We start from the raw sequence: 12,614 nt of genomic DNA on the forward strand, positions 1-12,614 counted from the left end.
TGAAACCTTTTGGAATACACTCCGGGGTGAGATTCAGATTTATAGATCTCGTCGAAGTTTTATTTTGAAAAATAGGTCCCCCAGTGTTATTTTGGCACTAGTATGGAACATGTTAGAAGATGCTTCCAATCTGAATCAATCTGCCATTGACGGTTATGAGGAGCTTGCCGTGAAGGGAAGAAGAAGGAAATGAATCTGATATTATTAAAAAGTAAAAATTGTCCCAAAAATACAAGAGTTGACCTATTTATATGTGCAAGGTAAAAAACAAACTAACTAATACTACTTGAATTAATCTGTCAAGATGAGTGCCAACTGTCAAGGGTGCCAACTGTCAAGATGAACACTAACAGCCCCCCTCAAGCTTGGAATAGGTTGAGCATTGCAAGCTTGGAGATCAAAAAATGATGCTGATCAGAGGCCAAAGCTTGGTAAATACATCAGCTGGTTGAACCCGTGTGGAGATATGAACAGCATGAATTACATTGCTCTTAATCTTTTCCCGAATGAAGTGACAATCGACTTCAATGTGCTTGGATCTTTCATGAAAAATTGGGTTGGCAGCAAGATGAATGAGCAGATTGATTATCGCAATGAAGAGGCGTAGCTGTGTTCACAATAACTCCCAAGTCACTAAGAAGGCCTCGAATCCAAACGATTTCGCACGCTGTCATGGCCATGGAACGATACTCTGCCTCAGCTGATGAACGGGAAACGGTGTGTTGTTTCTTTGTCTTCCATGAAATGGTGGAGGATCCAAGTTTGATGACATAACCGGTAGTTGATTTGCGGCTCATGGGACAAGAGGCCCAATCAGAATCACAAAATGCAGACAACTGAAGGTCATTGGTAGATGATAGAAAAAGACCCAATCCAGGAGTTCGCTTTATATATCCAACAATGCGGTAAGCAGCAAGCAAATGAGATTTCTTTGGGGCGTGCATGAACTGGCTGAGAACTTGCACAGCATAGCAAATATCAGGCCTAGTAATGGTGAGGTAAATAAGTCGACCAATCAAGCGCTGATAACTTGAGGGATTAGATAATAGTGGATCAGATGCAGAGGAAGATCCAGCAGATTTTTTAGAGTGATCAAATTCAAGTGTGATGAGTTTCAGGTGTTGCTCCATAGGAGTGTCAAAGGGCTTGCACCCAGTCATGCCCACCTCCGACAGTAATTCAAGAGCATATTTGCGTTGATTCAAACAAATTCCAGCCTTAGAACGAGCCACTTCAATGCCCAAAAAAAATTTCAGGGGCCCAAGATCTTTGATGTCAAAAGTAGCGTGAAGATAACTCCTAAGAGCTGTGATGGCATCCTCATTATTTCCAGTAATAACGATGTCATCGACGTAGACTAAAAGCACAGTGATCAAGGACCCCTGCTGCTGAACAAAGAGTGAATTATCATACATGGATTGAGTGAAACCACCTTGTATCAGTGCTTGAGTAAATTTTGAATTCCATTGTCTAGATGCTTGCTTTAAACCATAAAGCGATTTACGAAGCTTGCAAGCAAAATTCCCCGGCTGTCTATCAAATCCTTGCGGTATGGACATGTATATCTCTTCATCCAAATCACCTTGTAAGAACGCATTTGTTACGTCCATTTGATGTAACGGCCATGCTTTGGCTGCTGCAACCGTAAGAAGACACCTAACAGTGACAATTTTTGCTACGGGTGAGAAAGTGTCCTCATAATCAATTCCGTACTGTTGCGTATAGCCTTTGGCGACAAGGCGGGCTTTAAAACGTTCAATGCTCCCATCGGCTTTGTATTTAATTTTATAAACCCATCGACAACCGATCATCTTTTTGCCAGAGGGCAAAGGAACAATTTCCCATGTGTTATTAGTCTCCAAGGCTGCAATCTCTTTAGCCATGGCTTCACGCCAATTCGGATCAGAAGCTGCCTCGTGGTAGGATTTTGGTTCAGTGAGATTAGAAACAGAGGCTAAGAAGGATCGGTATGATGGGGATATCTTGTTGTAAGAGAGATATTTAAAGATGTTGTGAGCTGTGGAAGGACATGAGGTTAAGGAGATAGTGGAGCATATGTAATCATTGGTCCAAATAGGAGGTTTGGTGGTTCGAGTAGACTGTCTTAAAGATGGAATGCCAACCTGGGAATTTGGAGATGGCATGGGAACATAAGGATGATCATCAACAGTAGGAGAATTTGATGATGAGGACAAGAACAAATCATCATGATCAAAAAAAGATGGATGGAGAACATTGTTAAGTGGTGAAGGAGCAGTTGAAAAAGAAAAAATATCCTCGTGGAAGATGACATCTCGAGACACAACAAATTGGTTGGTCGATTTATCTAAAAGCTTGTATCTTTTTTGGTGAAGGGGATAGCCAAGAAAGACATAAGGCTTTGCACGCACATCAAATTTATCAATTGGTTTGGGGTTAGAAGCATAACAGAGACATCCAAACACTTTGATGTGGCCAAAAGAAGGAGATTTGTTGAATAATATTTCAAAGGGAGTTCGATTATTTAGCAACGGTGTTGGAATTCGATTGATCAAGTAGGCGGCATGTAAAACACACTCACCCCAATAGGGATCAGGTATTGAGGCTTGAAACTTGATGGCTCGAGCTATGTTAAGAATGTGCCGATGTTTTCGTTCAACTAGGCCATTTTGTTGGGGTGTATACGGGCAAGAGCTTTGATGAATGATCCCCAATGAGGTGAGAAAAAAATTACAATCATTATTAAAAAAATCTAATGCATTATCAGTCCTAAGAATCTGAACTTGCTGGTTAAATTGAGTTGAGACAAAGGTCATGAAGCCTTTTAAAATCTGTAGGGTATCAGATTTGAATTGCATGAGAAAAACTCATGTGCATCTCGAGAAGTCATCAACTAATGTGAGGAAAAAACGTGCCCCACTGTGAGTCTGAGTTCTATAGGGACCCCATATATCGACATGGAGTAATTGAAAGATACGGGTAGACTTTGATCGTTCACGAGTAGGAAAAGGATTTCTGGTTTGTTTTGCTAGTGGAAAAATAGGACAATGCATTGTAAGAGATTTGTCTTTGATAAAAGATAAGCATTGTAGACGCGAAATAGACAAATGGCCAAATCTTTTATGCCATGTATCAATATCATCATCCTTACAAGCAGAAAAAACACAAGGATTTGACAGACACGAGTTATTACAAGAACTAATACAGGGCCTTAAGGGTGAGTGAGCTACAGAAGCTATATTGACTGGGAATTGATCAAGGTAGTATAATCCATGCTTTTGTTTACCAGTCCCCGTGATCTTCCCAGTTAAGAGGTCCTGAAATAAGCAAAAATTTGGGTAGAATACAACAAAGCATTGATGGTCTTCGGTAAATTGAGAGATGGATATAAGATTGAAGCTAAAGTCAGGGACATGTAAAACTTTTGGAAGAGTACAAGAAGGGGAAATTTTAATAGAACCAGTAGAGAGAATGATGGTGGTTTTACCATTCGGTAGTCTGATAGAACCAGTAGATGAATCGCATGGCTTAGGATTTTGCAAAACACTTGAAGTACCTGTAATGTGAGCCTTTGCACCACTATCCAAAATCCATTCATCAGGTTCAGTAAGTGTCATTAGACTAGTAAAGTTACCTGCCAAGTTTGTTGTAGGTTCCGTAGGCGAAGGAAAATGATTTAGCAGCCGTAAGATTTGATGATACTGATCATCAGTAAAAGAACATTCATGAGAGACATCAGAAGCAGCAGGACTTGCAACTGTGTGGTTTGCAGATGCCTTGAAAGGTTTCTGGTTGAATTTGTTATTCTTATTTTGTGGAAACCTTTTATATAACTTGTGGCCAGGAGGATAGCCAATAAGACGAAAACACTGATCCTTTGTGTGTCCAGGGATATTGCAATTCTCACATTTCACCGAGTCATTTCCTTGAGGATAGCCAATTAAACGAAAACACTGATCCTTTGTGTGACCTGGAATTTTGCAATTCTCACATTTCATTGAGTCATTCCCCCTGCTCAATGAGGAATAAAAAGCTGCTGTATGCATATTAACAGGAGATGAGAGAACATTTCTGTGTGATTCCTCTTGGCTAAGAATTGAATAAGCTTGATTGACTGATGGTAATGGAGTCATTAGAATGATTTGACTCCGAATGTGTCCATAGCTCTCATTTAAGCCCATGAGAAATTGAAGGAGATGTTGTTGTTGATCATGTTCAACATAAGCTTTGGCAGTATCACAGCTGCAAGACGGTAGTGTAACAAGTGAAGCATATTCATCCCATAGCTTCTTCAGATGCGAAAAATACGTAGAAATATTGGAAGCACCTTGTGAAAAAAGTGAAATTTCACGATGAAGCGAGTAAATTCTTGATCCACAAATTTTATCAAATCTCTCCTGTAGATCCGACCAAACACTAGCTATATAATACCACCGAAGATTTCCTTCGAAACAGAGCTCATGATCCATGACAGAACAATAGCATTACATCGGTCCCATTGATGCAATGTAGGGTGATTTTCTGCTGGTTTTCGATAAGATCCAGTGATGAAACCAAGCTTGTTCTTAGCACGCAATGCAAGTAACATTGCACGACTCCACACACCATAATTTTCATTACCGATCAATGGATCTTGTACCAGAGAAACTCCAGGAGTGTCCGAAGGATGCAAATAAAGAGGATCATTGAAGCTAATGTTGAGCGGATTCACAGCCATGAATGAAGACGATCAGGTGCGGAAGCAATCAAAGCTCTGATACCATGTTAGAAGATGCTTCCAATCTGAATCAATCTGCCATTGACGGTTATGAGGAGCTTGCCGTGAAGGGAAGAAGAAGGAAATGAATCTGATATTATTAAAAAGTAAAAATTGTCCCAAAAATACAAGAGTTGACCTATTTATATGTGCAAGTTAAAAAACAAACTAACTAATACTACTTGAATTAATCTGTCAAGATGAGTGCCAACTGTCAAGGGTGCCAACTGTCAAGATGAACACTAACAGAACATATATGTTCAAATTTGAGTGTTTGAGAAAAAATTACTTTCAAACTTAATTTTTAGTAAAATGATAATAATATCTTTAAGTTATACATCATTTATTTTTTAAATTATCTAAATGTTGATATCTAAATCATTGACATTGTATTTATCTTATTATTACATTTTAAATATTTTGTATCAAAATTAATTTGTCTTTTTATAACATGATGTTTGAAAATTTATATAAGATTAATAAAAAAAATAAAAGAAAAAATTTGTGTAAATTCACAAAAATATGTTAATTTTTTTTTCCAGGATATGCAAAATATAAATTTTTTTTAAAAATAAATGCTTATGATAAAATATGATTGAAATTTTATGAGTTTTATTTAAAACTCTTAAAAACTGATATATAAATAAAATTTAGTATTTTATAAAATTTTCAAAAATATTTATAAAAATTAAGAACAATTTTGGAATATGATAAATGTTTAAAGATACAAATGTCAAATTATAAAAAAAAAAAAAAAAAAAAAAAAACAGAAACAGAATTAAAAGGTTCAAGATGATTTTTTTACTTACACCTCTGTGTTGCCAGCAACTTGCCTCCAAATATGACTTGTCCATTTGGCGGTCTGGGGCGGTTTGGTTCGCAATCCGTCGTTTGGGTGGATCATAAAATTACTCAACCCTCTTATTTGGCTATCTAGTTCATTTTGACAACTATAGTTAATTCAGCGAAATAAGACCAATTAAAAACAAAGAAAATTATTGTCATTGCGCTCGTAACAATTTTGATGAGTTAAGGACGAAACCCCAAAATAGATAAAATTTGTATGACGAATTTGACTATCTATCCAATTTATTTTTAAACCTTTGAGGATATAAACAATATGCTATGCTTCGAATTCAGGACACAACATTACTTATACACCATGCGAATGGTTGATCACCGAGCGTTAACCATGCAACGACATCTACCGTCGCTAAATCCCATTTTTTTTCCTGTAGATTATCTCATAATCATTATCACGCAGGCATCCACGGATTGTTTTTCATCTGATAAAAAGAAAGCTTGAAATTCCAAAAGCCTCACTCAATCCACAAATTGCACCGAAGTTTAGAATAGTAGCCTTTTAGCCTTTGCATTGCACATTCCAATGACACTTAAATGAAGAACTCCCTCACTCTGCATGACCTAACACTACAGTGACCATTGCCTAATTCCCATTTTCAGCGCCAACAAATGTTAAATTCACTTTTTAAATCCTTTTTCTATTAATGGAAAGTTGAAAATTTTAACTCGCAAAGCTATACTAGTCACTGTTAAATGCAGACTCTGAGGAGCAATGGGTGAGTGGTATTGAATTTTAAGGCATCCCTTTAATTTTCTTCTCTTTTGTATGGTGGAATTGAATGAGAGTGCTCAGGCCTATTAATGTCATTTCAGCTAAAAGTGGCTTTCCTTTTTTGAAAAGTTTTGATAAAGTAAGTGTCTTGCGACGAGGGCATAACTATACCCTATTTTGTTAATGTGTGGACCATTTTTTCATTACTTTCTTGATATGCACCAGATCCAAGTAACCCTAAATTTATTTCGATTTTTCTTTCGTATTGTTTGATCGCGTAAGTAAATTTTATGAAGTGTCAATAATTGAACCATGAAACCTGTTTTCGATGACATTACTCGGGGTGGATTCGATAGTGTGAACATGGACGAACAATTCATGATATATCTGTAAGACCGAACGTTTGACGCTCTACCAAAAGCTATAGTTGATGTTAACTGTGTAACTCAAATTTTTTAGATCATATAACAGTTCAAACATCATGTTTCGATTGCTCTACCTAGTAGGGACGATTATTGCACCCAACAATCTGCCTCCCAATAACTGCACTTTTGCAATCAATGAGAATTGAATCCCTGATCTTGACTCTGATACCAATTGTAAGAGCGATCATTTATCATTTTACCAAAAGCTATAGTTGGCGATAACGGTGCAACTCAAATTTTTTAAACGTATGCAGCTCAAACACCATGTTCTGATTGCTCTACTTAACACGAACAATTATTGAACCAAACAATAGCTCCCTTTCAATGAAATTCTTTTCTTCAAATTTTATGTTCATTTTCTAAAATATTATATATATGTTTTTTATAATAAATCGTGTATAATATTAACTTTTGAGTCATTAGCAGGCAGCAGCATGAACAATAATACCAAGTGAAAAAAAAAAAAAATCAATCTTTAATAATTAGAAAGTTATAGAGTACTCAACGAGACCATGGATTTGAGTAGAATTAATAAAGTATACGTACTGTTTGTGCAACATATTTTCGTCGAAGTAAAACTTCCATTGATTAATATTTGATAACTTAGTCTTCGATCATCACGAAGATGTAAAAATATGAAATTTGTTCACATAGAAATAAAAATTATACGTACAAACATGAACTTCATTAAGTCAATGATAATTAAATTCCCCATCTTTAATCTAATTTTTAAGCAAAAGATTAAGAAAAACACAATATATATCATAGCAATTATTTCGTATAAATTGTCAATTTACCAAATATAATCGACTCTGGAAATGATTTATTATCAATTTATGTTTTGTTTGTGGAGTTTTGAGATATTGTAGATGGTATCATAGGTAATCTCAGTAGCATGGAGACAAGGGGGGTCAAAGATATAATACCATTAGGCCTGAGTGTAAAATCCTACTATTCTTCCCATCTTTTACTTAATACATCATAAATATGAAGAAGAAAAATGTGCTTATATGTAAAATAGCATTTCACGTCGCCTCCGAGAAAAAAAAACATATAAACCTTTATATTTTAAAACCTCGTGTTTTTAAAAATCATATGTAAGATATATGTGTCTGACTTATAAAAATACTGGTAAAGATTTAAAATGAGTTTATAATGGGCTACAATGGACTTCTATAGCAACTTGAGTTAATCATTTTCGTAAAACGAGGACAAATACGAAGTAATTGCTATAGAGGCCCATTGTGCAGTCACGCGGGTGCGGGCCTGGGCTCGGAGCGTGACATAGGGTGTTTTATTTTTTTCAATATTTGGCGGGAGCGATAATTGTAATGTTATTGACATTTAGAACTATACAATGCTGAAAATATTAATTTTATTATTTTTTACTCTCGATCAGTATATATAGCATTTCATGACTTGGTGCTCTAAAAGCCATCTTACTAATTTATTTACAAATGCAGATGCAAATATAGTGGTAAATTTATGACTTGTACGTACAGTTCAAGAAAAGATCAATTATTTCCTCTTCTCTGCTATTTTATCATAAATTTCTTTGTTCAAAAGAGGACCTGCTGTTTTTTAACCGTGAGTAATTAATTGCATCGTATGATTGGCAAATTGGCCAGATCCTTTAATTTGATTTGTATGTAAAAATAAATAAATAAATGGTATATGTTAATGTCATTTCAATTTTTTCAAACTTCACAAATATAAAATAATAGATGTAATATTTTTCGGAACGAGATTTGATTGCAAGCATGCATATAGGAAAAAAAGATAACCATTGTTTTGTACGTTGGTCTAAATTCGATTTTGGTCTTCTAGGTTGCCGAAAATAGGTTTTAGTGTGATAACTCGACTTCTTTTACACAGAGTATTAATTGATTGTTTTCCTAGTTAAATTTCCTAGTTTTTTCAACTGAGAATCAGCTTTTTACGATATATAAAATCAGATGTGCATGCAATGTCTGAAAAACTCGAGGGTCGATTTAATTAATTATTTTCGTTTTAATTTCGCTTCGCACAGAACAGAATGAGCAAATTACTCAAAAGTTTGGTACATATATTATCCGAGAGAAAATTCTTTTTAATTTTAAATCCATACTACTAGCAGTAACAGCACTATTGAATTTGTGAAGTTAATCTGTGATTTATAATTTTAAGTTTACTTTGATTCGCTTAAGTACTGTATTATGTGGATGCACATTATTCACCTAAAATTTTTTTATATCTCTATTATTATATAATAATAATGGAATATATCATAAAAATTATTCGGTGCGTTAATCACAACAAAATAATTTTTCCAAGTTTGGTCTTATAACATCATTTTCCATGTAAATTCAAGCGTTAAATGCATACGCTACCCCTATGAAAAACATAGATTGTTGAAAACATCTTGTGGAAAGAAAAATATTTACTCATAGTGTTTTCAAATCTTGAGCATACATACTCCTGAAAACGAGTACGGACAAAGATGTGCTGTGCTCAAGATTTGAAAAGATGGTGAGTTAAATAAATTATTTTTTTATAAATTTTTTAATAATATAGAGATTTTTTCACACATGTAGTGTATGCAATTGTCTTGAATTGAAGTTATGGGTTTTTTTTAGTTATATCCACAACTGCTCTAATTTCTCCCTCCTTTTCATCATCTTTGCTTATACTATATATGATAGTTGAGGCTATTAGAGTTAGCGTTTTGGTACGATTGCCACACCGATTCTTTTCAATTTTGCCGTAGTATATTTTTCTTTTTTGAAAATTTTGATAATCCATGTTATCAAAACTGTGGGTTATCAAAATTGAGTCTCAGATCCAGTACTTTTGACAAATATAAATAACCAAAGCTATAAAGAGACGAACACACAGGGCGAATGTTGCAGTTTTCCAATCCAACTTTAAACAACAAGCAAATGAATTATTTTCCAAATTAAATAATATCCAGGTTGTACGTACCCGTGTGTGTGTGTGTGTGTGTGTGTGTCTGTGTCTATATATATATGAGTTATGAGAGCGTGCATGTGTATATATAATGGGGTTAATGTATACGTTTGTTTTTCGCAGTGATGGTGGTTCAGATGTTTGCTTTTTAATTCACTGGTGAGGATCGGACGTCATCAGTTCTAAATTTGAGAGCAAGACTTGATTTCATCATATGCATACTTGTATAGCTTCATGTCGTGCCTTTTATGTGTCTTTATTTTTCACAGTTCCCATAATCTTTAAACCCTCTGTCAGTCGTTTCTCTCTTTTTATTTTGCCTTCTCTGGGAAACTATACATTCTGTCTTTCGTGTGAGGGTTTGCATACAAGTACGTACCCTTTGGCTTCATCCAAGCTCCAACACATGAAACAAACGCTAATTATTTCAATATTTTATCATTTCTTTTATATGTATTGTCTGAAATCGTTTATAATCGGGCGACGTCTGGGCTAGCTCTTGATCGCTTTGATGATGCGCTACTCAATGCAAAGAACCAAGACATGATATACATGCATACATGGATGTATTCAATGATTTAATCATCAGTGATAGATTCAAAATTTTAGTTGTGAATTGATTTATCTATTGGGTTTTAATTATATACCATTTTAGAGAAATATTAAGCAAAAAGTTGAAATTGCATACATGTTATATTGATAAAATATTGAAGCTCCCAAATGGTTCGTGAACTATAGAACAAAATAATTTAGTATCGAGTTCGGCTCGAATTCGATAAGTTCGTTTATGAATCAAATATTTTTATATTTGACTCGAAAAGCTCGTGAACCAACTCGATTCGTTTATACAACTGAACGTCCAAGTTTTTTATGTGTGTGTACTTGGAAAAAATCATTAGCTAACTATTAAAAAGCAAGAATATATTTCTTGTTGTATATTTTATTAAAATGAATCAATTCTATATATGGTATTAAAAAGTTGGATTTGTGGTAAATTTCCTGTCCAATGTTTCGATCATTAATCTAAACTATCGTTGCTTTAGTGATTTTATTATTGGGTTCTAAAACATCTTAATTGACTTGTGTAATTGAAATGTCACAAAAATATAATTTCATTATCAACTATATAAGAATAAAACACAATTTTGATAACATGCAGATAAAGTTGTAGAATAGATAATGAATATATATTTTATTATATGATCTACATCAAATGCTTTTGTTTTTCCCAATGTAGTAAAAAGTGCTTGTTGGAGAAAATCCATAAATCACATAATCCACCATACCAAATCATTAAGAATTTGATTGAAAACTTAAGCGGAAACGTACCTGAAGCCATAATTCTGAATTCTTTAGAATATATGGTTGTTAAATTAAAATTTGATCTACAAGCATGTCGTATGGTTGATCAGCTTAAGTTAGTTAGGGCTTGTCATCTTGACTGACTAAGGAAGCTATAAGTTTTAATTTGAGAGCGTGACAATGATTGAGATGAGTTTGTACGACATAATTGTATAAATCAATATCTTATAGTGGAATTATGAAGACCCAAAAATTCGAAGAAAAATCTTCAATAGTTTTGAAGTTGAACCATGTAAAAGAGTGAGCAAGACCATAAAAATCAAATTCCAAAAAAATTGAAATATTTTGAAACATGAAAAAACGCATTGAATAGCCAATTTAATGGCTTGTTGAATAGCCATTAAACATACAAATCATGGCTGATTATAGTCATTTACAGCCATAAATTTGAGGATAATGGCAGCTCCTCTTCCGTTTCCACTTCATTGCCCTATAAATAGAATAGAAAAATCATGTAAAAAGTCACACTACTACACCACTAAAGGCACACTTCATACCCTACTGTCATAGTTACATAGCTTTAAATCTCATATCCACCATTCAAAATATAAAATATTATGTTTTGAATATTATATAGAAAATTCAGAAAATCCAATAGTTCAATTTTTGTATATAGCATCTACAAGGAAACTGCTCAAATTTTATGCGAGAATAGCATATCTACTGTTTTTCGTCAATAATGATTCAAACGACATCAAAACCTGATCTACATTATTCACAATTTAGTTCCTTTACTTGTGAAAGTTATGTCTGAATTTAAGCTCGATCCAATGGTTCAATTAGACTCAAACGTTTCTAAAAATTGACTAAATTTCTGGTGACAAAATTCCAGCTTGTTCCTCCGAATTTTTGGAGCATAATTTGGTGAGTAGACTTTCTATTTTAACTTGATATATATTTTTAAAACCGACCGAAATATATGTATTATATGTGTTTAAAGTCTGATTTCTGAAATATGTATGTTTGAAGCACTGGAACTTTGTGAACTAATAGTAGAAATACAATATATTCTGAACATACCTCATTCCTGATCCTTTACCTCACTCCTTAGAGAAGATAACATATAGAGGGTCTGATATCAGTCAGTCATGAAATTTATAATTTGTTCAGTGCATAATTCTGATTCTTGTTTATTCCTGAAAATTAAAAATATTTATGTATATATATATATATATTATTGTTTATGTTGGAAAAATGCTTTTAAAGCCAGAGAGACTGCTTACTAAGTGGCGACCATATCAATCACCGTGAAAACGGGGTTAAAAAAAGAAGAAGAATAAAGATCAGTTAGAGGATGAAGAACAAACCTAGTTCTGGGGCTGGTAAAGAAATATAAGACCGTTGTCAATGTTTAAATTTCATTTTCGTTATCAATTTATTTCAAGTTATATACTTCCACGTCGTAGTTAATGTTTTACATTCCGCCGCTATAAAATACTCTGTGATTATTTCGGAGTTGTAAAGACAACATTTTCTATTTATGAATAAATAAACTGATTTGGAAATTATGTACTTCTGAGACTTGTTGTTTTACAATTATATGATTGTGGGACAAGGTTAGATGTCTCCC

At 34.0% G+C, this 12,614-nt stretch overlaps 1 protein-coding gene across 1 annotated transcript; it reads right to left on the bottom strand.

The window, feature by feature from the left end:
- Positions 1 to 2,846: 2,846 nt before the first annotated feature.
- Positions 2,847 to 4,696, bottom strand: LOC142550277 (uncharacterized). The gene is made up of 2 exons (XM_075659509.1): positions 4,411 to 4,696; positions 2,847 to 4,306 (listed from the first exon to the last, which is right to left on the bottom strand). The coding sequence occupies exons 1-2, from the start codon at positions 4,694 to 4,696 to the stop codon at positions 2,847 to 2,849; spliced, it is 1,746 nt and encodes a 581-aa protein (XP_075515624.1).
- Between the last annotated feature and the right edge of the window lie 7,918 nt (positions 4,697 to 12,614).

The sequence above is a fragment of the Primulina tabacum genome, chromosome 6 (assembly GCF_025594145.1).
Source record: "Primulina tabacum isolate GXHZ01 chromosome 6, ASM2559414v2, whole genome shotgun sequence".
Lineage (NCBI taxonomy): Eukaryota > Viridiplantae > Streptophyta > Magnoliopsida > Lamiales > Gesneriaceae > Primulina > Primulina tabacum.